Source organism: Scophthalmus maximus, chromosome 7 (genome assembly GCF_022379125.1).
Source record: "Scophthalmus maximus strain ysfricsl-2021 chromosome 7, ASM2237912v1, whole genome shotgun sequence".
In the NCBI taxonomy this organism is placed as follows: Eukaryota; Metazoa; Chordata; class Actinopteri; order Pleuronectiformes; family Scophthalmidae; genus Scophthalmus; species Scophthalmus maximus.
In genome coordinates, this window is record NC_061521.1 from 13,343,904 (window position 1) to 13,370,770 (window position 26,867).

General features: G+C 40.0%; 3 protein-coding genes across 5 annotated transcripts; 1 reads left to right on the forward strand and 2 right to left on the reverse strand.

The window, feature by feature from the left end:
- Positions 1 to 556: 556 nt before the first annotated feature.
- Positions 557 to 3,342, reverse strand: c7h15orf61 (chromosome 7 C15orf61 homolog). Its single transcript, XM_035643661.2, has 3 exons — positions 2,502 to 3,342; positions 1,190 to 1,989; positions 557 to 1,093 (listed from the first exon to the last, which is right to left on the reverse strand). The coding sequence occupies exons 2-3, from the start codon at positions 1,530 to 1,532 to the stop codon at positions 966 to 968; spliced, it is 471 nt and encodes a 156-aa protein (XP_035499554.1). The 5' UTR covers positions 1,533 to 1,989; positions 2,502 to 3,342; the 3' UTR covers positions 557 to 965.
- On the reverse strand, positions 2,645 to 23,447 carry iqch (IQ motif containing H). Of its 3 annotated transcripts, none has more exons than XM_047333522.1 (21): positions 23,202 to 23,447; positions 22,821 to 22,943; positions 22,610 to 22,707; positions 22,398 to 22,473; positions 21,535 to 21,654; positions 19,427 to 19,529; positions 19,104 to 19,190; positions 18,783 to 18,979; positions 18,158 to 18,703; positions 16,848 to 16,914; positions 15,861 to 15,944; positions 15,590 to 15,774; positions 14,396 to 14,668; positions 14,087 to 14,227; positions 9,601 to 9,721; positions 9,105 to 9,391; positions 5,890 to 6,048; positions 4,477 to 4,599; positions 4,256 to 4,317; positions 3,682 to 3,790; positions 2,645 to 3,473 (listed from the first exon to the last, which is right to left on the reverse strand). In XM_047333522.1, the coding sequence occupies exons 1-21, from the start codon at positions 23,250 to 23,252 to the stop codon at positions 3,390 to 3,392; spliced, it is 3,096 nt and encodes a 1,031-aa protein (XP_047189478.1). In that variant the 5' UTR covers positions 23,253 to 23,447; the 3' UTR covers positions 2,645 to 3,389. The 3 variants fall into 3 exon arrangements, with proteins under 3 accessions (XP_047189478.1, XP_047189477.1, XP_047189479.1); XM_047333521.1 differs by having other exon boundaries at positions 14,087 to 14,275; XM_047333523.1 differs by lacking the exons at positions 21,535 to 21,654; positions 22,398 to 22,473; positions 22,610 to 22,707; positions 22,821 to 22,943; positions 23,202 to 23,447 and adding an exon at positions 20,578 to 20,687 and having other exon boundaries at positions 14,087 to 14,275.
- A 223-nt stretch (positions 23,448 to 23,670) lies between these two features.
- On the forward strand, positions 23,671 to 26,865 carry aagab (alpha and gamma adaptin binding protein). Its single transcript, XM_035643660.2, has 10 exons — positions 23,671 to 23,936; positions 24,232 to 24,422; positions 24,509 to 24,605; positions 24,678 to 24,767; positions 24,882 to 24,965; positions 25,067 to 25,146; positions 25,310 to 25,403; positions 25,579 to 25,683; positions 25,860 to 25,909; positions 26,289 to 26,865. The coding sequence occupies exons 1-10, from the start codon at positions 23,843 to 23,845 to the stop codon at positions 26,364 to 26,366; spliced, it is 963 nt and encodes a 320-aa protein (XP_035499553.1). The 5' UTR covers positions 23,671 to 23,842; the 3' UTR covers positions 26,367 to 26,865.
- Positions 26,866 to 26,867: the final 2 nt, after the last annotated feature.

The following is a 26,867-nucleotide window of genomic DNA, read 5'->3' on the forward strand; positions in this document are numbered from 1 at the left end:
TGATTTACATGTAGAACAAGAAATATTTCGTTCAGTTTCTTTGTTGCTGAAGAGAAGAGGCCAAGGCCAGAAAACTGAGGTCGCTGATAAATGCTATTAGTAGGAGATGCTGAGGGGTGAAGAAATCAATATGGCAGTTTGTCAACCTGCCTCTCGGAGGGAGGAGGACTCTGCAGCGGAGGTGAGTGTGCCCTGTCAGCAGAGCACATTACCAGAAATCAAAGGCCAGAGGCGGCCTGAAGGAAGAGACGTAGATGTTTCTGTACAAAGGCCACACTTTGGTAATTAAAACCTATTTTATCAGACCTGTCTTGTCATCGTTTTTTTCTCTAAAACTATTGACTATGTGTTGCATGGAGGATGATCACTAATTTACCTTTAAATAAATGAGCTGGGTTATTTAAATACCTGTATTTGTCACACAAAATGAAGCAAAGGGCATGGTAGTGTCAAAGAAATGATGCAACGCTATATTCATATCGAGACTTGAGAATTAAAATTGTTGTTTGTCATATTAAAAAAGAGAGGATCAATGGAAAACCATTGCAGTCAAATCTTCAGTCATTTTGTATACTTTAATATTTAATGCTCACAATAAACTGAATGTACAAACCCACATCTACAGCAGGCAGTAAATGAAACATATTAAGTAAAGGAATTGTCTTATTTTTGAAGAAATCCTAAACTTTCCTTTAAATATTAATGGAAAGTTCGCATTTAGACTAAACACTGCCAGTATTGTATGTCAGTGCAGTAACATGTACAAACGACTCCTCTGCCGCAACTTTACATCTTCAATAATTAAACACTTAATGGAGCTTTGCTCTCACACAATGAGAGAAGTTGTGACACAAGATTTAACCGTTCAGTCAGTAGAGCATCACCTGAGGAAAATGTTGTTGATAGAGCAGCAACACAGGAAATACTCTTGTGAATATGAATTCACAAGAGTATTTATTCTTGGTTTAATATTGTGCTCCTTCGTCTTCTTTGTAGGCGAAATGGACTGTGACAGGTCCAACACTTGTCTGCACTGTTTCCGAGGCTCCCACTACCATCCAGCAACCAACACCGTAGGCCAAACAAGGGATACCTGCAATTGAAGATGCACAGTCATTGTCTAAAGTGTAAAAATTAGAATATCTGTATTTGATAGGTTTAAGGAAGAGCGTTAACTGTATTTACTGACCCAGATTAATCACTTTCAGCATGGTGAAAAACCTGTCCTCAAAGTCCAGGTTCTGTGCAGGTGCTTTGGAACAGTGGTATTTTACAAAGGGGAAGCAGCCTGTTCTCAGTATGTGGTAGTTGGATCCCTGAACTCTCCAGTTAAAGTTGGACAGTCCAAACTGGTCATTGTGGACCGAGCTGTAGCGGACACAGAAGGAAGTCCACGGCGGGAGTTTGCGCTGCACCAGGTGGCAGGTGAGCACCTCCGAGGCTGCTGGCCGCGGGCCTGTCCTGCCGAACGTGCTCGGAAACAGGGCGACTTTTAGAAAGACCCGGTGTATCGTCCGCAAAAACTCCTTCATGACTTGTATTGTATCACATGTGCTGCATACAAATGACTCTGTGACGAGCCATAGATTAAATGAACCTAAACCTAAAATCAGCAGGAGAGGGGGGGGGGGGGGCGGTGCTGCACACGGGACGGTTTACATGAGACACTAGCTCAGGTTAGCAAACAACACCGCCCATGTTTGTGATCGAAACAAACGTTACGATGAACATTACTCCAAGCAGAGCAACACACACGTTGGATACACACGCACAATTCATCTTAATTCGCTTTTAACCCGCTAAACGACCTGAGAAACGGGCTCCTCCACTGCTGTGCTTCTTGCTCTGACCTGGTCCGCCTTCTACAGTCGTCCGACTGGAAACGCAGCGCTGCCCAGTTGTTCCGCCTCCGCAGAATGAACCACCGCCGCCTGCGTGTATGTTCTCACCAGTTCCTAGATATTCTCCAAGTGTTCAGACCAGACCATCCTATACAACAACAAAAGGTGAACACACAAGTCCGCCTTGATCGTTTACATTTTTTAAGTCACCAACAAATGAAACTTTCAAACAAAACCACGTTGCTGATTATTACCAATTTTTGTTTTGTTTTCACATGCTGTGTGAAATGTCACTCTGCATTTATCATTATTTCCTACTAAGATATATTTGATAAACTCATTTATCAGACACCCACTTGTACAAATAATCTTTTACCCTTTCTAAAATAAAATATCATGCACTGAACCTAGCAGTCATATGTAAAAAGCACCTGCATGTATGTCCACTGAGAGACATTGCAGCATTTGCTGAACTATGTCCAACCTGAGTTCTGTACACAAATGGCTGCAGTCTGTTAGCCTGGTTTCAATACTCAATATGGGTGATAAAAGGCAAATGAAAGGTTATCAAGACAGTACCGTGGATTGTAGTCGCACACTTGCAGACCGTACTGTGCAAATATGGCTGTGAAAAATTATCCACTAGCTTTGAATAATTACCCTGACAAATGTTTCTTTTCAAGTTCCTGTCGCTGTCTTGTGGAGTTGCAGGGAGAGTCACCCAAAACCACAGCCTTTAGGTTTTCTCTGGCACCTCACCAGGCCCTGGGTGAAGTAAAGAACACAAACACCTTTGCTGCAAATGTCATACCACAAGTCTTTATTGAAAAATAGTCACATGTAATCTTTAAATTAGTGACGAATATGTGCTACTATATATAAAGCATTTAGCCAGAAAGCAATTACAAATCACAACGACTTTAGAACAGGCTAAAACTCTAGTTGGTTAGCATTCTACTGCATTTTCAACACAATACTGTATTTCAGAAACTATTTCCCGACTATAAACATGTTACAGAAGAAATGAGGGGTAAAAACAGTCAGCTTACAAAAGATGACATTTGAAAATTGTCAGCATCAATCACTTTCTCAACTGTCCAGTTTTGCGTCAATATATTATGGAACTTCTCCACATATCTTGTGTCCCTGAACAACATTCCCATACTTAACAATGTAGTATTTATCTGGGCAAAAAGTCAAAATATTGTACAGTGGAAAATTAAACAGCTTTTTAAGCTGTTACTGAATGGATACTTGATCAAAGCCTACTCATTCCCCAGTGGTATTACCAAGTGCATAGTTTATTATAATCGTTTTCAAGTATTAACAGACAGTATGTTCAGACTGTTTGTATGGATCAGTATATATAACATTTTTATAAAGCTCCATGACAGATTCTGACAATGTTCCTCAGGCATTTATTTGGCAATCTGTGTTTGCTCGACATCGATGAATCTCCAGGGTTCACACATTCACAGTGTTAAGTTGGCAAAGAAACGATGACTTAACTTGGAGAGAGCAAGACAAGCTTATCACTAAAGCAGCCGTCTAAGCAGCAGGTTTATCCTTCACTGCTCGCAGCTTGTTCTGAACAATCATCTGCAGTACGTCCTTTATGTTCTTGATCAGCTCCTTCAGAAAAAAATCGAAGAGAAAAAAGACTTGAATTTAAATAACTGTGGGTACAACCCTTCATTTGAAAATATATATTCTTGTAATTGAAATATATTAAAAAAAAATTGACACTTTCTTCAACAAATGAAATCGTACTCAATTTTCACTGAAAATGCAAGCTTTGTGGTGCTGATGAGAAGAGATCGTTAACTCATTAACATGGTACCTTGAAATTGGTTTCTTCTTGCATTTTAGAAGATGATATTTCCTGATGAATGACTGACAGGTTCCGAGCAAAGGTCACAAGTGCTCCCTGGAGATCCTCAGAGACCGTCCTATTAACAACACCCCAAACAAACGAGTTTACTAATGATCCCCATGTTGCGAGCTCAGAAACAATCATCTTGTTCATTTGATGGGGGCGGTTAAATGAAACTTTCAGCAGACAACATCGGCGGTCTTTTGGGGGATGAGCACAGCTTGATTTAACTGTTACAGCACTGTGTAAGCTAAGGGATTTCTGTGATAAATATGTTAAATAACCCTCTGCTTAACAACTTGTAGAATTTGTAACAACATTTAGAAAGCCAGAGGTGGCATCTTAATCCCTTGAAAGAATAGTCTTTACTCTCAATCTGGAGAAGTCTGTCACCCACATAATCCTCTCCTTCATGTGTTAGTCCATTTTAAGCAACAGAGAAAACAAACCTTAAAATTATTTTTTCCCCTCCTGTAGATGAACCTTAAATTCCATTAAAAACTGCATGTATATGAATTTTTAATGCAAAAGAAATACTTACATCATTCCTATGCTGCATCGTTCACTGCTATCGTAAAGAGCAAAGACAGTGCCTTCCTTCCTCTGCAATTTAGGAGCCACAAACAGAGTCAAAAGAAGAGCTCTCATCATGAAAAGGTGCAAAATAAATCAATCATTCAGAATACTACAGTATGTTGTAAAAAAAAGAACAAGACACAATAATGACATTAAGGTAAAGAGGTTAATCGTGACAGTTTTTACCTTCATGTTGAATCCTATGCCATGAGCCCTACACATCATAAAGAACACATTATGGTACAACATGGAAAGGTTAGAGTGAAACAAGCGGCTCCCGAGAACTGCATAACGATTCACCACAGGAGGCTGTAAAGAGGTAAGAAAACACGAAGACACAGAATGTAAATATATCATTGTTGGCATGAATCTTTGTTAATCTAAAACATAGGGAAACATTTTTTATGTTCTATAATATCTGGGGTTTACATATATGTACAGTATATGGTAGTGTGCATCAAATAGGTTGAGATAGCTGAACCTCAAACACATGTCATTAGGATCCCCGTTGAGTTTGGGGAGTCAGTGTGATTAGTGAACATGATGAGTGTCGGGCATGTGGAGTAAACTGTTGGGCCTTTCCTAATTAACTGCAGGGAGGAACAATTAATATTTAGAAGACATGCCAAACTGTAGATGGTATGGCACATAATTTCTTTTGGACTACAAATGTTTGCATTCAATTTTAAACACAAGCAGAACAGAATGCACGATAGGACTGCTCAAGATACAATACCCATCACCTTAATAAAGGGGTTTCTGGGTATGTGAGTGTCATAAGTAACACTAGAGGGGTTGATTACTTGTAAGTGGCAGGGCTCAAGAGGATAAAAATGTTTCTGGTACTCTGGCACCTTTGGGAGAGGGAAAGCGCAGGCATAAGCCCCTACGAGCTCAGGAGATAGCCCATAACTCGCTGTGACGGCTGTGTGTTTGCAGCTGTCAAACACAGGACTCTCACGCAACAATAAAAGTGTCCAACAGGGATTTAATTGTGTTTGTAATATGCATGCCCCTAATGATGGCCACCGCTAGAGCCATTAACCACTGCAGTGGCTCAACTGCTGCACTGAAGCACCAGGCCACCAGCTAAATGAATGTTTGATAAAATAATACAAGTCGCAGATTAACAAGCGTAAACTCAGGCATACTGCTAATAAAAGGAGTCTATTGTCTAAGGCCTGGCACCAGGTTGATGAGGTGTTCAAGCATGCATACACATGCATAATGAAAATGGTATGAATTATTAATGTGTTGATTATTTAGGCTCATCTATCAAAATGATAATGAATTCAGCACCTAAACACCAATTGAGCTCAGTGCATAATTACAGTATTTAGTTGTATTTAACAAAAATGAGGCTGTAGCGTCAAGATTACCATAGTGGTATAATAATATTCTCTAGAGTATGAGCTTGCTTTATAGGTTTCTGTCTTGTTGACGGCATAAATCAACAATATCATTTGAGGAAAAAAAAACATTGCAAACAAATACATATAGCATTTAAATCAGTTTTCTGATGTTTAAGAAAACACAAATAAGAAAAAAAAGAAAGATTTAACATTAAAACAGTCATTATAAGAAAATATAAAATCTTACTTTGGCTGCAATTTGGTGGTCACAATATTTCTCTCTGATTAGCATGGGCACTTCTAAACAGCCGGTGCGACAATTCAGCGTTCCTCCAGTCATCATCAGAAGCATCTGGGTCATGGCCAGCTGGTCACTGTATGTGAGGTCCACATTAATAGCCCACACCTGCAAACAAGACATTATGAACTCTGTGTCACAGCAGAGAAAAACAGACACTGTCAACTTAATCATTCCAATTTAATCACAAAGATACAACATCAGAATATTTCACCAACCAATCCCGATAAAGTGAAGGGTCAGTACCTTTTAATCCTTACAATGTTATCCATTTTGAGAGGCAAGGGGAAAGTGAGAACGCGGTTAATGGTGTGTGCTCGACAGAGTTAGGTAATTCTGTTGTGGAGTGACATGTGCACAAAGTAGATCCTTCCCTGCGTATTTGGATTCAGTCTGCCCTGGGCTAGTTTGTTTGGCTCAGGTCTGATGAGAAGCTAAGTTCAGATATGTATGGTAAATGGCATCATTATAAGCATATTAAGGGGTCAGGTATGGTCGTAGCCTTCTGCTTAAACAGGGCTAATTTTCCCAATAATAACCTAATAGCTATGCCCTCTCTTCAAAAGTGGCAAATAAATCACTAGTGAAGGAGTTGTTAATAACTAAGTGGCAGTCGGCTGCCTCCTTTTGCTGTTCCTATTTGTCAAAGTAAACGCTCCTGCCACCGAATGCAAATCGCTGCCTGTCTGAACCCTGCAGTCTCTGTAACCTGAGCACTTCATCTCCACTAACACATGGACACCTGACCGGATACAGTCTTTTATATTTTACTTTTTTATGAAATTCAAATATTTTGTAGGTCATAGTCCGCGGTTGTAACTATCAATACTGGTGATAACTGATTAATATGATTAATTTGTTGATTAATATTTTTTTCAACAAAATATCATTAAACAATGGGAAAAAAGCCCACAATCATAATTTCCAAGGTGATGTCTTCAAATGTCAATCATTTATTTTGATAACAATAAAAATGATTCATCAATTGTCATAATTGTTGCTGATCATTTTTTGGGGTCAATCTAATTATCTATTAAAAGCTTGAGTTCAAAACATGATGTATGAATTTCGAAGGGGCTGTCATACAAAGAAATATTTAACAAATAATCAAATCAGAGACAATTTTTTTCTTCTTCTGTATATTAGAATAATTTTAGGCAACACGTAACCTGATTTAAAGGACTGAAATAGTAACGTATTGATGTGTTGTAGTAAAGAGTAAAGAGTAAAGCTTTAAAATTGCATTATAGCTACTTTGCACATCATCACATAAAGTGTCATGAATTATACACAATCGAAACAATTGCAAAGTGTGAGCATTGATTTTGAGCAGCAGCTCAGCAGTATGTCCTACACTCGGTCCCCTTTACTATAGGGGGGTACAGCAGCTACCACTGGATAGATGCTCCATGCATCAGATACCTTGGCCTGAGTGATGGACACACTCCTGTGGGCCATTCACTCGACTCACTAAAAATCATACTCCAATGTCCCATTGTCGCTCTTAACAAAGCAGTGGGAAATGTAAGCCTGGATTGCACCTGTTTTCTATTGCCTTGAATTTTCATTAAAAAGCCTGATGCTGCAGCTGGGGCCCCGCCATTCCACAATGTGAGGAACGACTGCAAGGGCAAACATATGTGACCCACTTCTTCCCATCAAATAAAGTAGGCAGCTTTTAGCAACAGGTTTGAATCTAAATTGATGTTTAAATCCAGACAGGTTTGCCCATGTGGCTCTCTTCTGTCTGAGCCGCGTGCGTGTGTCTGTGTGTGTGTGTGTGTGTTGGGGGGGTTGGGGGGTTTAGAATCTCTCTTCAATATTCCTGCCCCCATTGAAGTACATGCTGTTTATAGTCTATTCTTAATTATACTCTCACTGGATCACATTCTATTTCAGGTCAACATTGAAACTGAAAATGATTTTTAAGGCTGTCATTATATCGTTCTAAGCAGTTGAGGGAAAGAGTATCTTCAGAACATTTTCTGATTTGAGTGTCACAGCTTTGGAACTGGAAGGGCAATTTCTTTCGACTATGCGAAATCCTAAAATGTAAAAAGAACACTTTTTGTTAAAATGAAATAATCAATGTAATATGGTGAACAACACGGTCCAAATGAGAACAAAAACATATAAGTTTTAAGACACAAGTCATATTGTCTTAATACTGCTTTGCTCTCACCGTGTTAACATCTAATCCATAAGATACTACCCTCTAGTGGCAAGTGTGCCCTTAGCTACTATCTACTCTACCTCCAGTTTAAATGGGAATACAATATGAATGCAAACATAAAAAAGCTTCGACAGTTAGGAGAGGGGAAAAGGCAAATAACAGAGATTCATTGAATCTCTGTCCTGAATAAAACAAATGGTGTATTGCTTTTTGGTGGATATTTATGAAGAAAAAAAAAATCTAAACATTTTGAACAGAAATTATATTGACACAATATCTGTGTTCTTTTTCTTACCCTTTGTGAAACTGTAAAGTAGCTCTAGTGCTTTCTCCACAGTTTAACAGGTTGAGCATTTTATACACCATATTGTAAACAAAGCATTTCATTTTACAGCTCTGGATCAATAGGCAGTCAATGTAGCCACATGTTAGGAGCAGACCCTAAACCATCATAAACCAGTCCATTTTCCAATATCATAAATCAAGGAGGTTTCCACAAAAAGTAATCCTGACGAATGAGATAGGGCTTTGATGGCGTTTTGCTATAATAACGAGAAACATTTCAGCAGCCCAAGCAGGTGGGGGTTAAACACTGACAGGGCATCCCGGTGAAGCTGCCAAATCACTTTAGAATGACCCATTGTCTCACAGATAGGTGCCTCTGAAATTCTCTGCATTGTAAGGTTAAAGGGCAAGCCTTAAATGGCGGAATCAGTGTATTGACACAATAAGACCTGACAGTTTATTAGATGGCCTTGTCACACATTTGGTCCCTGTGCCCACTGTTTGCCTTGCCTGTTTCCCAGATCCCCAGGGAGGCAGAATGGGAGGCACCTATCTTCTCATATGGATCCCTGCTCCAGCCTAAAAATTGATCCGTTTCACCAATGTGGTGAAATAGAAAGCTTTGACACCATGTCAAGCCCAGGCCATATTTATTATTTTATGGTAGCATGAGCTAAGGCCTTGTCTTGCACGAGCTGTCTCTCACCTTCTGCTCCATGGTGTTGTGGTTCAGAAAGGTAGCCAGGTCCACGGAGACATAACCTACGATCAGGCGCTGCAGACAGGCCTGGCCCACACGCAGGCAGATGGAGTGCAAGGTCTCTGGGTGTACAGAGGTCTGAGGAACAGTGGAGCCTATAGCTTCCAGTTGAAAAGAGCCATGGAGCTGGTCTCCGCAGGACAACATGGTCACCTCTCCCCCAGGCTCCAGTAGCAGATCGACTGTCAGACAGGTGACACTGTCTGAAGGGGGGTAGGCCTCCACCACACCGCCTGGACACAACAGTGAGAGCAGAATGTTATCCATGGTACAGCACCTGAAACTCCCACCACCAGCAGTTTAACAAAGAACAAACATAAAATTATTTGATTTGTCAGTTCACATAAGAAACTTCTGAGAAATAACAAGGAGATGGGAAAAGGCTGTTAGCATGTTCAAATGGCTGCATTAGCAGGTGGATAGCATCCAATAAGTGTCTGACCTTGCCTGAGGAAGGTCTTACGGAAGCGGGCCCAGTTGGGATAGCAGGAGGTTTTTGCAGGCCGGGCGTGACGGGCCAGCCACTCTGGGATCTCATCTAAATATCTCAGAAGAACAGACTCCTGCAAAAAGGTGCATGCGTTAGGAATCTAGTGAAAATGATTTTGTGATAGGAAATCATGTATGTTTAAGAATTCAAATAATAGGTCAATAAGAAGTGCTGGCTACTTTATTTTGTCCCATCTTTAAAGCTTTCTAGGTGTCGACGGGATTATTGGAAATGCTCTTGTGTTATCCGGATGATTCCAGTGACTGCTTGTTATCCTTGAGACCTTTGGTGGCTGCTTCAATTTCTGTGCGAGTGTCTGATGGATACTGCGCAAGGGTCTATCTTTGAGTGACAGCCTATTATCAGAAGGCCTCAGGAGTCTAATGGCTTTAACTTACAGCCACAGAGAGACAGCACCTGCCCTCAATAACAACTCTCTCCACTGGGCTGCTGATGAATACCTAAGCTAACCCCATCTATCTGGGGATCAATCAGGGCTTGACTGGGATCGATATCACTCTTGTTTCTGTAACTAGGAAATGTCGTAATGGTTTCACCACTTAATTACGCTGTTAATTTCTAACTTTTGTTTTAGGTGTCTTTAAACAGTTTGGCAACTCAAGTGCAATCTTTCCTATGGCAACACTTATAGGTTTATTGACCACAATCCAAAATACAGCATATCAGATTTTGCCAGGGATAGAACGATAATGTGCTTGCCTTAGTAGAGTAGAGTAAATGGATAATTTCATCCTGTGTATTTCATATTATAAAACTGTGACTGGATGCTTTCGTCGACTGTAGTTTTCCTTTAAATACAGGTTCTGTACGTAATAATATCTCTGTATGACTATTAGATAGGAATTTCATTTGGCCATACACAATAAAATGTGAAAACTGTTGTTGACTAAATTCTGAATGGAAATAATATCTGTGTTCTTTCATTGTTCTATCCAGAGCATTACTTTGTTTTGAGTATATGCTGTCTGGCTTCACTGGAGACAGAACAGGAGATTATGCTGTTGACATTCCAGTCATGTAACAACCATCATCATATTCAAGTACTGTAAGAGGCGAGGTCAAATGCTACACAGTGATTCCCCCTACACAAACCATAAAGCACACAATGGTGCGGCAAAAAGTGTAAGGGAACGGTTGTCATTTTCAACGGAAGAGCAAGCTCACCCCAGGACTTTGCCTATGCAGTTCACAGAAGCAGCAGGACAGGAAGAAAAGAAAGAGATGTATTCTGCAATAAATTATATGGACTTAAACTGCGTACAGTGGCCTGTGATAGGACTCAAGCTTTGCTTTGTGTCCACATAAAGCCTAGCAATCTGGCCATAAATGAAATAGATGTTCCCCTGCCTCTGTGATTGCCAACAACAACTGAGAAAATCTTGGGAATAGAGCGATGTAATCTGACTAGTCATATGTTTTTTGTTAAGATTTTTTTCTTTGACACTGACCCACCAAAGCTTCAACCTCAAAGTACTTAAGTTTGATGATGTGTAATATTCAATGAAACATTAGTTCTCACATTATACTCATCCCTGATTGAATCTAAAATCTTAGAATGGGGGCGGCAGCAATTCATCTAGATTGCAAAAAAAAAAAAGCATTAATGACCTACACTGTAATGAAAGGAATCACCAAACAATTGCACTAAAAAGTGTACCACAAAAAATAAATAAATAAAACTCCTATTAAGGTAAATTCAAGTTAATTGTGTTAAGGCAGATCATTATATATTTAAACTTCTCCATGCAGGCACACACTGCACAATATTTAGACGGAGAACATCTGTATAAAATGTCCCTCCTCTTCAGTGGTGCTGATTATCAAATGACCCATTTCGTCGACAAACTTAACCTAAGTAAGGTGTTGCTCAAGATCTGTTTGTACACAGCGTGACAAAAAGAAATACTCCATCTGTTGACGCTATTAGGTGTAATTTTTACCCTCTTGTGCCTAATGATCCATACGCAAGCTGTGTGAGCGCTTAAGTGTGTGTATGGCCCCCTTCAGGCATTGCATGGGAGCAGATCTACATGTCTTTAACCTCTCTCTGTGTAAATGCTAAAAGAGGCCCGGGGGGTTTTTGCAGGCCGAAACATTGTGCCGGAGGCTTTGGGCCTCACAATATTTAGAGAAGCACACAAGACCTCTGTGTAAGCTTCTATAGAGTGGATACAATCCCTCCTCCTCCTCCTCCTCCTCCTCCTTGTACCCTTTCAGGCTTTCTTTTGCATGGCCAGAAGGGATCTGACTGTTGTTACTACTCTGACAGACCACATGGTATTCTTATGAGTCAGGCTTCTTCATGCTGAACCCTTCAGAACGAGCAATAATTTAAAAAAAATATTCACAGTCTATGTGCCTATATAATCCACTTTCTACTTTCACAGTGGTATTAAAGGGTAAGTGATATCTCATTGAATTGTGAAACAAATTTGTATAATAAAATATATAATTAAATCACCACTTACTTTTTGGTAAACAATAATCTTGGTCAAGAACTATGAATTAATATTTAAAAATGCCTCATTTCATAATTTGTATTTCATTAATAATACATTGAATTGCTACTATTTCCATAAACATAGCTTTAAACATCTATTTACCAAATTTTTTAACGCATGCAAATATTCAGCAGTATGTGAGTATCTATCCCATTCACTGGCTGTCATTGCAATCGCAATTAAGTCTACTTCATTTCAACAAAGTGCTACATTAATGAGCATTATATCTCAAAATATACTACCATCTTTACACATCGATTAACAGATTCTGCTGTGAGGAGACTCTGATATAAAATATTCATATGTTTGAAGCTAATCGCCAACATTGTTCTGTTATCTTTCAGCATACAGAGCCAAATTGCTATCTTCAATATAAACTAATACAACAGCAGGAGGAGGATATAGTACATTAAAGGGGGAAAAAATGTCATAACAAAACTATCATGCAATCAGGAGCACAGGATGTGTGCTTTGCTTTGATTAAAAGAGCAAGGTGTAGAATAAAGGCCAGTTAAAGTGTTGTGTCCATATGGCCCATGAGCCCTGAGGCTGTCAGCCTACACTGGGGGCCTCGGCTCTCTTCCCTCTCCATGGGACCCCAGCTGGTGAAACAAACCCCATTTACTTTCCTGTGCTGCCTCAGCCACCATTATGGACCTTGGCTGTAGCTCAGCCACTCTCTGCCATAATTAACAGCACCAATGCCACAACAATTACAGCCCTGGATTGCACATATGAGTCAAAGAACAAGCTAATAGGAACAAAACAGAGTGAGCCATAAGAAGCTTTGAGATGACTGCTGTTCTTTCAAATGGAATAAAAAGTAAAATCGTTGTGCTCCAAGCCCACAATCATTAGCCTGTAATTAGTTTACACAAAGCTCCGAGTTAAATGGCAAAATACGGTAATTAACACATGACAGAAAATCAAAGGCTACTATGTAAGCATATGAGAAATAAGAGCTAGGAGCTCAGGAGCTGTGTACAGATTGCATCTGTACTAATTGAATGGTTTACAATGATTAAGTACAATTATTTGTTTTAAATAGGTCAAGGATTAAATCTGAATTCATTTTTTTTCAGGTGGAGGCAAATTTTGATATCTTATAGAAGACCTACAATGTCACATTTTTAATCCTACAAATGGTATTTGTACCATAATGTTTTCTTTACAAATGGCTCAGACCCATCCAGAGAGTGTAATGGACAGACAGAAAGGTCAATGTCCGAAGTGTTTGGTGTAATTTTGACCTGAATATACTTTCAAGGCGTTTAGAAAATAAACTAAATCAGATGTACATCTGAAAAATAGTCTTACAAAATATATACACGACAAACGCTGTTGCCAAGTGAGTTTAGCATCATTGAAAAGGCTTTTGTTCTCCCCAACACAATAACACTAGTTGATGCGAGACTGGATAATGACTGTGTGTATAAACAGATATTTTATGTATTGATTTAATGTTCTGTGGCTCTGGGGACAATGCTCAAAATACTGTACACCAGGGACTTGACTGTTACTTTAAGACACAATAGCCTCTTGACCCAAACGGTACCTATGCTTTTGTTCACTCAGAAACAGAAGTGAATCTAACCCTTTTTTGAGCAGTTACTCTAATGTTATCTGTTAAATATCTTGCTGTTACCATGTTACCATTAATGACCAATTTCTGAATGATATAAGTATAATACTAACAGCATTAAACATTATTTGTATAGCACTTTTCTTAAACCAGTGGAGGGAGCCATAAAAACAACACAAAAGTAAAAGAAAAGCATCAGTTTAGGGAGTCAAAATTAAAACACAAACCAAAAATGCATGCAAATTCAAGAGAATATTGCATAAAAGTAAGTTCACAAAATGTGCTTTAAGAAGGAAGGGCAGGAGTAACATCATCCTCAAAGTCACATCTTTACCTGAATCCATTTTGTGTTCCATAGCTCAGGACCGTGACGATGGTATTCCTGCAGGGCCCACTTGTAGCAGCTAAGATGGCATATATCACAGTATGCTGTACCGCGGCCGCTGTGCTCAGAGTCTATCTTGAAGAGCCAGCGCTGCACATCAAAGTTTTGAGTCAAAAGCTCAGCCAGTGTTTCATGAAGCTAAACCAAAAGAAAGATATTTGAATTACAAATAATATGAAAATGTGTTCTTTCGTGTTATCAGTTACTAATGACGGCTCTAATTTAGACTGTGTATGATGCCTGATTTTGATCTCTGACCTGGTTTAGTGAGTAGATGTCTGCTTGACCAGGGGGAACATCAACCTCTGCACCGGTGAAGATCCTCCGCCCTCCAGACTTGGTGCTGTAGAGCTGTGCAACAGCTGGTTCCGGCCCCAGGATTGGCACTCCCAGCTCATCAGCCACGGCCAGGTCATCCACATGGGCCACTCCACCCACAATATATGCTTGCTTCCCCTGGATCAGGTTTTTAATGCGCTTAAGGGTGTGAGGACTGTACTTTAGGAGTGTAGACAGGCACATGTTACGGGTCTGGAAGAGAAGAGAGGAGAAGGGGTTACTGCTGGAGAGCTAAGAGAGTTCTCAGTGTCTCTTCCAAGGGTTGTTCCTTGACCTGATTTATCACTGTGTACACACAACAGATCTATTATTGTAATAGCCAGCAGGGCTTTGACCTCTCCTGTATTCCAGCAGGTTGAATTGATAAAAGCTGCCTGTGGGAGGCCTCCCCTATCCTTCAAATCTTTAATGTGTGCTAGCAATGAGCTCCTTGGGAATACAACTAATTACTTCACATCTGTATTTATTTGATCCACATGGAATTATCCCTTCTGTCACTGGCAGAATGTGCTGCCAGCCGTGGGTAGCGGTGATTCATCTCAGCAACACGTCTGGCACAGTTTAACAACAAAACAGCAGGAAAATCAATAGAAAGAAAGGCAGAAGACCATGTCATGTTGCACATCCAGTCTCACGCAAATGGATGTGAAATGATGAATAGAATGGATGGATGCAAAAAGAAAACATAACAACACTCTCACTCCATTGTATTGAGATGATCTAAACTATTCTGAATTCCCCCCAAAAAATGCAGCCTTCACCTGGAATGAGCACTTGGTTAATCCAAGCAATATGGAATTTTATTAATCACTGAGTGCCATTGAAAGACCATTAAATAAATGTATTTAATTAAGTATATCTTGATAGCTGTAGTTTGTTTAATTTTAAAAACACAGATCTTTCATTAAAAGTAGTTGTAGGAAATGAAAAATATTAAAGTGAGTACATGGTAACAATCTACTCTAGTACCCTCTAGAGGAGAATGAACAAACTGCAGACCCATATAGTATCTCTACAGTACAATATAGTTACATTTTCAACACAAAGATCCTCCTGAAAACATTTACTGTCAAGTTTACACCTTCACAAAAATTTGAATGTGATTGACCTTACCGGGAAATAATCTACAGCCTCAGGCGTGAGGATGATGAAAGCGCTGACGCAGGATGAGGCCTCCCCAGTTGTTCTCTTTTCAGTTCCGTCCGTGGCCCCATCTCGCATCAGGAGGCTGGTGTAATAGTCCAAGATGTCCTCCCCCAGGTGCCGAGGGCATATGTAGATCACCTGCACATTTGAATCTAAAAATGTACAACATGGACTTAATTGATGACATGTTTAGTGGGAAGCATGCAGAGAAAGTGGTGAAGCTGTGAGAAGTTCTTACCTCTTATATCACACAGCCTGTTTATTTGTTTGTTCTGGAGGACGTCAAATCCCCTCAAGTTCAGGCGCTGCCTCTGAGAGTATCCTGTCGGAACAAGGTCACAAAATCTCACACAAGACTTGAGAGTGATTCTTATCTTCTATAAATGGCTCGATTCAAAACATGTAGCTCTGCACGGTTCCCCTCGGATGTGCATGCTACCAGATTTGGGGTGGGGTAGTTAGGTCTAATCACACGGTCGTGCCAGCCAATGATTAATTTAGCTTAATAACTAGCAGGTGCAGTTACTGTAGTGTGTTGGGAGTCCTGTTGCACCGTGTCCAGCCACCACTGAGCTACATCCAGTGATACCTCCAGGATTTTACTCTATGTCTGTCTGGATTTCTGCCTGAGAGGGAATCCTCAACTGAATCAAGGTAATTAAATGATTGGATTCATGCTAATTAACAACAATGGGGTTCAACTTTCTAATTATCCTTGCTCACACAGCACTCTGTGTAGCCACCCCAAGTGCAAATAAAGCATTCCATCTGCTAGTAATTAGGCTTAATAATTTTTGACAATCGCTCAATGATTTACAATGCACATGCCTAATTACAAGTAAATGTGAAAGCCTTGATGAAATTAGATCAAGAACGCATCATAGTCTATGTCTGGTGAAAAAACAAAGCAACTCTCCTTTTTTTTGTGTGATTTTTTTTCTTGTCGAGCAATAAAATAAGACCTTTGTGCGTTTTGCAAATTTTCCAACAAAATGGCTTTTCATTTGCTTAATCTGCAAATTAAATGGCGATTGAGACTAAATTGTTCAGTTCCCTGGCATGGGGACTGTCATCATCCTGTGAGTGCTTTCCTGCAGAGAGTCATTTGAATGAGACAGAGTGCCTCCACCAGGGCCACAGAGTGGAGCGGCGGAGTGGTGAGACATGGGATGACTGCAGCTCGATCAGATGTGTGTGTGTGTGTGCAGCAGGCGGAGAAAGCTACCTAATGAAGGGATGTGGATAATGGTTCTCTTGGAGGACTGGATGTGTTTCCAGTTGGCTGCCAGATTCTGGGGATGGAGAAAAGGAGTGATCAGAGAGGGGACTGCACACACACACACACACACACACACACACACACACACACACACACACACACACACACACACACACACACACACACACACACACACACACACACACGGCACACACGGCACACACACACACACACACACACACACGGCACACACACACGAGCACACAAATCATCACACATCACTGCATAGCTAAAACACATCAAGCCAGTCTCTCTCTGGGCTAACAGCAGCAAACCAAGCATAAAATACCACCTTAATTAAATTAAGCGTTTACTTTAGAAACATCCTCCCACAATTAATTCAGTAAGGAAGGTACATGATGCTACTGCCAGGGGAATATTATCAGGCTTAATTAACAGGGTATGAATGTTTATTGAGTGAGAACATACATTTTGTGCATGTATACACACACACGATGTTAAAAATAAATTAACTTGTAGGCACTAATTACCAGTGAGTCAGCACTCCAAAAGATGTTCAGCCCAGATGACAGCACAGACATAATATCTACACTGAAAGACTACACTTTAAAGTGTTAATCATCTAGAAAAAAAGTGCTGTCATATTGCTGAGTATTTCTTGAGTTTGAGATTGTAAAAAAGGATTAAAAAAAAGCAATTCAATTTACAAATTTTTTACAATCTTTATTTCAAACCCTAATATCACTACAACTTTAAATATTTAAACTAACTAGAAAATTAATATATTTTTATATAAATATATACATTTTATTTGTGTCTCGGTTAATCTCTAACTGGAAGTATTAAATAAACACATTTAGCTAATCTTATAATGATTCATTTTTAATTTGGGTTGTTGAGTAGAGATTTATAGTGTTTCTGTTCAGAACACATATTTTGATTGGTCCTCCATAAAAGGATTGAGTCTGTGAATGAATAGGAATAGAATAATTAATAGAATAATTAAAACTAACAAGCTGAAAGGTAGACACATGAAGTAAAACCTCTGAACCATCTAAATTTAAATCTAAACACACAAGAACAAAGTAACAAAGCTTAATCATTTTGATCAAATAAAAAAATCAGATGGAATCATGTACATACACATTTAGGTTTTTATATTATCTAAATTAATTTAAAAGTCACAAATTTAAAAAGAAAAAAGCGCAACAAGGCAATATTTAAAAAGGTGAGAGACCAACATTAAGTAAGCGAAAGACAGAGAGAATTTTGGATTTGGATTTAAGCAACATCACCTGGGCTCTGCAGCGGTAATTCTCCAGCTGTCTGACACGCCGAGCCTGCAGGGCCTTCCTGACACAACGCTTTCGAGTGTGCATCAACCATGAGATGGCGATGGTTTCTGCCGCCCACTTGCGCCGGCTGTGGCGCAGGTAGGCTTTCCGGGCTACATAGCGCCTCCAGCAGGACTGGATGTGGGTGGCAGCCGCCTCAGTGCCTCCTTCTCCCCTGTAGCGCTGACCTGGGCGTAAGACCAGACCAGATACCACCTCCCAGTTTTCAAGCACCGAGAGGAGGCCGGTCCGTGGTCCAGCTTTTCTCCAACCGCTGTCCCAACCATGGGCAAACTCCACAAGTCGTTCCCCACTCACTTTGGCTAGAGGCACAGCAAAGTCCCTGAGCAGCTTCTCTAGGGCCTCCAGAGCAAACACAACACTACTCCAGCACAAGCTTAAGCTCTGCCTGAAGTGACAGAAATCAGCTGCCATTGGGTTGAGCCTTCCATTTGTGATGGTGAAGGGGTATTTGCTGGTGCTTACAGGAACTGGCACAGGTATATTCTACAGAACACAGTGAAACTAGTGAGAGGCAACCTAGACTTTGAATATAAAGATTAACGAATTTAAATATTGAACTTACCTCAGGATTTTGGGGGATAAGATCGTTGGTGCTTTGCATCATACTCCTGTGGTCCATGCTCTTTGAGGTTGAGATGGGAGGCGGTGTCTTGGTGGTCCGCAATGGTGAGCATTTGCTTCCTGTTTTCTCACAGGTGTATCCAGATACTGTTTCCCATTTCATCTGCTTATGACACTGAGACTTTGAGCCTATCAGACCTAAAGTTACAAATGCACAGGCTCAACTAGCTTATAAGTATTTCTAAAGCCAGAGCTTTTATTCCGGCTCACATTAAAGATCACATGGGCCAGTCAACAATTTCAGTCTTTAGAGAGCACTGACCTATTTTAGAATAATATGAATCCTCTCTGGGATGAAGAGAAGCAGCCTTGTGCTGGATTGACATATGATGGAAACTTGAATCTGGCACTGAAGCAAATAAAGAAAATAATAATTAAAAAAAACATTCAAAACAATGCTCGTTTATTAAAGAAATCAGGCCGGGTTAAGCAAGATTAAAAAAATACAAGATACATAATAATATGTTAAAAAATTCTAGTTACCTAAAAAAAAAAAGACAAAGTACCACACACAATCAATAAGTATTTGTTTTGAGTTTGCAAAAGGTGAAGAACTGGTGATGTGAAGGTGAAGTGTCTACTTACCTGTCCCTGTGCCTTCTTCAGGTATGGTCAGGTTGAGGTGGGCCTTTTGCCCAAAGGCCTTAAGTCTCATAGCAGGGCCAGTGAGTATTCTGTGATGTTTTACCTGAAACAAACATATTTATACGTAAGTTAACTGTTCATCCAGAGTAAGGAAAATCAAATAAATGCTACAATTTACTGGGCCATCTATGAAAAGCTGTTGCCCACAGTGAACGAAGCCTTGCCCTAACTTCATCAAAGCAAATGTGACAACTAGAAGATTAGAGCTTGACCATGTTTTTAATTGAAAGTGTACAGAGAGTAACTATCAATCACACTCGTGCCAACTTGGCAACGCAGGAGAAGAAATAACTTTTTAGCAGAATGAGAGTGAAGGACAGACACGATACATGATTACAAACAATGTATTTTTCTGAATCCATTAAGAATTTAACAGAGCAATTTAAATGGCTGTTCTCCGACCTAATTCTAAAATGAAATGTAGATTTACAACCCTAATTTAAGATTATCAGGACGATGCATTTTGAATTACCTCATCTGTTATTTTATTTTATTAATAGTTAGATTCAAATGTCGCATTACTCATAAAAAGTTTGTGCAACTGATCCTCCAGACTTGTAACCTAATGTCCTTCCTTTCATTCTCTTCAGACCACTGAGCTCTTTGACAGACCACAGGTAGGAGCCAGGTGCTGGGAAAATATCCCCTCAAAGGCACACATCTGTTTCAGATGGGGCTGGGAAAAGGTGGCACCTTTTGCAAAATTGCTAAAATGCAAAAGCTCTTTCCCTGGCATGGGTACGGAGTGGAGAATAGCTGGCCTGAGATGAAGGAGGAGGCAGCAGGCAGAGAGCCAGTGGTTAGCAGTTGGGGAAGCTACGGCTGTCTTATTGGCATGCTGGACCAGGTACCCAATTCTGTCCTGAGACAGCTGTAAACCAGTAGCCCATAGCACAGCAATCAGGCACCTGCTTCTTTAGAAGAATGCTGATGTGCTGCAATCTGCTGCTTTCCGCTTCCTGCAGCCAGTTCTTCTGCCTCTCCTATATCAGAGTGACAGTCTTGGCCTCTATTTCTCATGTCAGGTATAGATTCCCAAAAACATATTGGAAAAGAAAAGTGTGTAAAATACATCTAAAACTAATGCCGACCTTTGCGACGATTAGTTTGTTGTCTGTGACAAGTGTTGGCTGTCATCACTAATGCAAGTGACCTTTTTGTCACTGTCCCTCTGAGCATGAGACGTGAAGAATCTTTCAATGCGAACCTGTACCATCATTCATCACTCCAGCATGAACTCTCTATTCTGGGGATTAAGGGTGACAGAGTCAAGGAAAGGAACAATGATATTCAATTCATCTTAACTGTAGCAGAACCTCTTGTGATACTTCATAATCAAATCTTTCCTGAGGTATGTGCTGTATGTTACAATTAATATCAACAAATACCCAGAGCACAGGAATCTATTTCTCATTGCCCAAAAAAATGCACTGATTGGTTTCTTTTTCAGCATTGAGACTGAAGCATGTTAATCTGATTCATAACTATAAAAGCAAATATAACAGATGTAGGCTGTGTTCTCAACAAATACGAAGTTCAGATTCTCCTGGGTCTAACGTTGAATTAACTGCCATCCACTACATGGTTGTCATGTAGACTACTCACAACAAATTGCTCTACATAGTAGGTAATGATAATGGGAGAAAGATCCACTTTCACTTCAAATCCACAAAGAGCGTGAATTGCTCTGGTGCAGACCTAAGTTTTAAACCCACCTGGATATAGAGTATGTCACAATGAGAACAACAGATGTATGAAAATCACACACTGACGCAATAATCAAAGACATTTTTTTCTAGTGTCAGTACGTGTGATAATACAAATCATGATACAGATGGCCTAAATGATGTTGTATTTTGGAAGTACTTTTAGAAATTATATTTAAACAATTTAAAGACAGAAGACAGAAATGTGCTACACTATACAATACTTAATCAAAGCTTTATGTAACGTGCCATTTCTTTGGAAAGAATGAAAGGCACACAAGATAATACATCCAATTCACAACTTAAACTAAATTAACCTACATTCATAGTACAATTACTTACCAAATGTTTGCTCCTCTTGTGGACATCAGGGAGAGATATCCCACATTTCTGGAACATAATGGCTTTGTTGTTTGGGTGAGCAGGATTACGAAGCAATCGCATGGATAACGTTGACTTGTGCTGAATGAGACAGGTAGAGGAAACATTTCAAAACCTGAATTATAATAAGGTGCATTGTAGAATCAGTAATATTAATATTAAAGATTTAAATGTAAATCTACATTCCGTTGAAGGTTTATTGGGTATATCCTGCCGAAAACAACTGATAACAACAGTCCTGCTATCATTACTACCTCCTCGAAGGTTATAATGATCAGTTACAAATCAAACTGCATTAGACAGATTATCAACTGTCAGATAATTCTGAAGGATGCAGTTTGTGGTGGTGTAGAACTGTATCGCACTGCGCTGAGAGACGTTTCTGGGATTTGGCCGGACCTCATTGATATAAATGGCGTGGACAAAATAATAGAAATACCAGCCTATAACACAATATAATTCAACAGCATAAAATTACTGCAGCCTTCAAAATGAGAGCATGAAGTAGAATCAACACATCAAAAACAGATTCAATAAAAACTGAACATTGTAATGTACAGCTGTATTGTAGACTGTATTGGTTTTAGCTATGTGTGTACCTGATAAAATACAAGCTGAGGATTTTTGCTAAGTAGAAAAGTGTTCATGTGTTTTCTTTTTTTTCTCATGTCTGCTCTATTAAAGTTTGTCTACGTTTGTTCTTACATATAATACTACACAATAGTTGTATTTCTAACTTATCTATTGCTTATATTAAACCTTTAAGTCAACATTATATTATCAGGGGGAAAAAAAGGAGTATTCAATTGTGAATGGTAATCTACCTTTTCCCCAGGTGAAGCCCCTGGGAGGTCCTCTCTTTGTGGACGCACATTTGGGAAACTGTCCAGATCAGGTTTCCTGTGTAAAGGTCTTGCTTTCAGGGTCACAACATCCATAGACTGTGTGAATTTCTTCACGTATTTCTTCAAAAGACGGATAAGGAAACTTTCCCCACTATAGACAGTTATTTAGGAAATCACACATACTTACTTACCATTTGGGAATCTGCACAGTCGTTTTGTGTATGTCCTGGATGCATGGAAGAACCAGCAGCTGCTCCGTCACTGTCTTCAGATAATCTTCTGCGTGTTTCTTGTTGTTTTCCCCCCAAAATGAAACAATATAAAAAGTGTAAGCCCCCTTCGTCTGATGTATATATGACATGTTATTGTAATCAATGCCTAATCTGCACAAAACATCCTCACCTTGATGCTGCTCTCTGTCTTGCGAATAGCACTGTCCAGGGCTTGAATGTCCCGCGTTGTGACCCTCTCACTGACAGTCACTTTCTCAACACTGCATCTCAGTTGTCTCAAATCAGCCTGTACCTGCAATATACAACTCTTTGATGTGGGGGACCATCATTTGCACTTTTGGAGGTTTAGCTAAACTTCGGTCTCTTGGTTGAAAAGAATAAAGAGAAATGTTGACGATAGGTGTAACATACATATATATATATATATATATTTAAGTATTGAAGCACTGTGCTCGGAATTTAGCTAACATTGAGCGAATTCAATGTGTAACGAATTAGCAAACTCTAAGGACGCTAGAATTGTTGGCTGAGCTAAGTTAGACAACATTACCTGCACTAAAACTGCTCCAAACTTATCCTCGTCTTGAAGCGTGCCAGTCATTTTTTCGCATATTGGGTTTAATAATAATACTTGAACACACGCCACGATATGATAATAATGATGGCTCGTATGTAATAGCTAAGTATCGTAACTAAACTAGCTAGCTAGTCGTCGAAACCGTACCCGTAGTCATGACAACGAGAGGCGTGGTGTGGGTTTGTTTGCCCCAAAGTTTGACTGTCAGACACACACACACACACACACAGCCCGTTCACATTTCAATATAATTGGCTGATAGAAACTCTGACCCTGACTTTCGTTGTACTTCATCCATTCATTAACGTAAACATACGTAGTTAATTTAGTACAGCTTTGGGAGGAGAGACTGCTTTTGCCTAAAAGACCAAATTCAGGGAACAAATATTTACACGCAGTGTCTTTATTATATATTCGTACAAGTAATTGTCTAATGGCGACGCAAATTGGTCGAAAAGCGTGTTCCATCGAGTTTGTGCCCCGTGATCTTCGGCGAAACGTTGCACCGGAAGAGACCGACGACGCGGCGGCGCAGTCAGAGTTGAAAGGTTGTCAAAGTTGGTTAACGTCGCGCTAAGCTAGCAGCCGGGGAACCTGTCAGAAATATCATTCAAATGTCCGATTCAGAAGAACCCGTGGAGGTGGCTGCTCCCTGCGTGCTCGTCACTAGCTGCGACGGTGGTTTTAAAGAAGAGGAGCTGATAAAACGTGAGTTATGCAAAGGTTAACGTGCATCTTTTGGCACAGAGGCTAACGTCCAATGGAGCTAACCGACTCTTAGCCTGCATGTCACGAATGCACATTAATGACACGTTCGTCTGAGGTGATCGTGCTCGCTAGTCAAGTCATTCTCCTTTGCGGGGCTGTATTAAAAACAACGGCGCTAAGGCTCCTTCGACCAGGTACAATCACGCATGTTGTTCCCGCAGCTAGCTGCTTTGCAATGTAGCCTAACGCAGCGTTGTTTGTGTGTGCGATGTATAACTCGTGTATTTCGCCTCAGAGATCCTCAACACGAAGACTTTACCAGAGCCGACCAAGCGAGAGGAGACAGTCGCCTGGTATCCGTGGGAAATCAACAATAAATATTATACAGCAGATGTCAGGCTATGTGTTGTACCAAGCACTTTCCAGATGTCGTCAGAGATTGCCCAGTCCACGCAGGCGTTCATCGCTTATTTTGACAGTAAAGTGGTAAGTGACCGAAGAATCACGTTGTTGTTATTAATCTCATAGATGTATAAGATGATTTCCTTATCGGATGTGCATTGTATTTGTAGGAGGATGGTTTAGAAAAACTACATCCTTGGATATCAGTGGTGGAAGATCTTGCTCCAGAGGTGCTCATCCTGGTGTGCGACAGAGTTTGTGAACATGGTGAGTTCTCCAGCACTCATGTCTTCTAAGAAAGCACCAGAACGGCGTTTGAAATGTTTTTTCATATTTTAGGTGTCACCAGACATGAAGCGCAGCAGTGGTGTTTGGCTCATGCCTTTGAGCTGGTGGAGCTCAATCCACAGGAGCTGCCGGACGAAGATGGTGATCAGAAGTTACAATGACACTGCAGACATTTATATTTCCATTCTCTGTGCTCTGCTTGTATGTGTAGTACTCCCCGTCACACTGTCTTTGTTGTTGTTTTTTTTGGATCAGATGACTTTCCAGAATCCACCGGCGTAAAGAGAATTGTCCAGGCTCTCAATGCAAACGTGTGGTCCAGTGTAGAGATGAAAGATGGTGAGATGAAGTCCCGAATACAATTATCAATTCATTTTTACTCGCTATTTAATTTGTCTCTGTATGTATGGCAGGTGACAGTTTGTATCTCTGTCTGACAGGGCACAATCAGGGGTTTGGTCTGATGAGCAGTTTGGTGGCCTCCAGACACAACAACCCACGCAGCTGCCAAGAGCCAGCAGTCAGTTGTTGTTTTTTGTCTTGTAACCTTTTTAATTTATTTTCACTGTAATTACCTTAACATTTCTACTTGTCTAAGTGTTCTCACACATTCCTCATTACATTTAAAGCTCAATTTTCATTTGAATGGGATTTTAAATGTCATTTTTCCTTTACTGTGGCAGTCTTCTAGCCTGCCAGTAGAGGGCCCCCTTGTTAATGAGGCCAACCATACAGAGAGTAGTACAAACACAGACACACAAGAAGAACAAGTAGTTGGTAAGTGAACGGCTCCAGGTACAATCTTTTCTAGCCATGAATCAACTTTTCTCCCCCAAATTTATTTCAAACCTGCAGGCACATTTGGTTCAGTACGATTTTCCAAAACATGAATATCTTGATTATTTGAGATACATGTAAAGTTGTCAATATTCAATTGTGTGGATTTTCTCAGATGCGATGACTGATTTGGACATTCAGGAACTGGCTAATCTGACAGCTGGAGATGCAGATGTGGATAACTTTGAACGCCTCTTCACCAAGTTAAAAGAGATGAAAGGTAATGGAGGAATGAAAAACCAAACACAATTGTCAGCAAAGAAAAATAAAAAACCACAGCCTGTGTTTTTCCTTTAAACACTTTGGAAAGTTTGCCTTTTGCTGTCTCTGGAGGTCAAATGTTTTCACAGCTGATAACATTCATGATGATTTAGTCTCTTGATTTTCCACCTACAGATAAAGCGTCTTCATTACCTCACGATCAGAGAAAAGTTCATGCGGAAAAGGTAAGCTATTGCACTCCCCCACAAGACACAAAGCTGAGGCCTGTTCATTCTTATAGTTTGTGGTCATAGATGCATGTTTGAATATGCTGATTATATATATTACAATTGTCAGTGTGCATTTTTTTACCCACAATTGCCCTAATATGCTGTCATACAAACTAGTCAGACCATGTTAAAGTTAAAAATGCGATGTTCCTCACATTAATTATTAACAAAATATAAATCATGTGTTATAAAAATTTTACTTTACAGAACCGTTGTTATAACAGTATATAAAGTATCTTGGCTACATTTCAGTCAGAAATCCTTGATCTGCTCAATCAGTTGTTTAGGTTAACATGTTCATGCAAAATCTATCATCTATCAATATCATTTACAGGTAGCGAAAGCGTTTTGGATGGCCATCGGTGGTGATGTAGATGAGATAGATGGATTATCATCGGGTGAGGAAAGCTAAGAAATAGCTACATGTTGACTCTCTTCTTCTGATCCTCCTCCTTTTCCTGGGACTCCATCAACATCCAGTGCCCTTTCACCTGCTTCTTGCACTTGGAAAGTGGAGATGCTTACAGATGGTGCTGTAGGCATAGTCATGTTTAGAAACTTTTGATTATTAAAATGAAAGTGAGAAGCAAATGGAAATCATTAATAGGGAGATAAAGCCAGTGAGTGGCCCTGACCCCCGGTCTTATTTCCTGGGTCCTGTCACTATGCTTTACACCCAGAGTGAACCGCAACACGTGATGGTGTTTCAGATGGAAAAAAATCCCCATGAAATTAAACTATGTTGGCTTTGATTTATGTATTTGTCCTTTAGGTGCAGTTGTCACACATATTTTCCAAGTGACATAATGTGCCTTAGAAGAGCTGTAATGCACATTCTGTTGAATCAACATAAAGATTGTGATTTAAATGTTTTTCTGCACCCAGCACTAAATACATCAAGTTCAGTCATGGT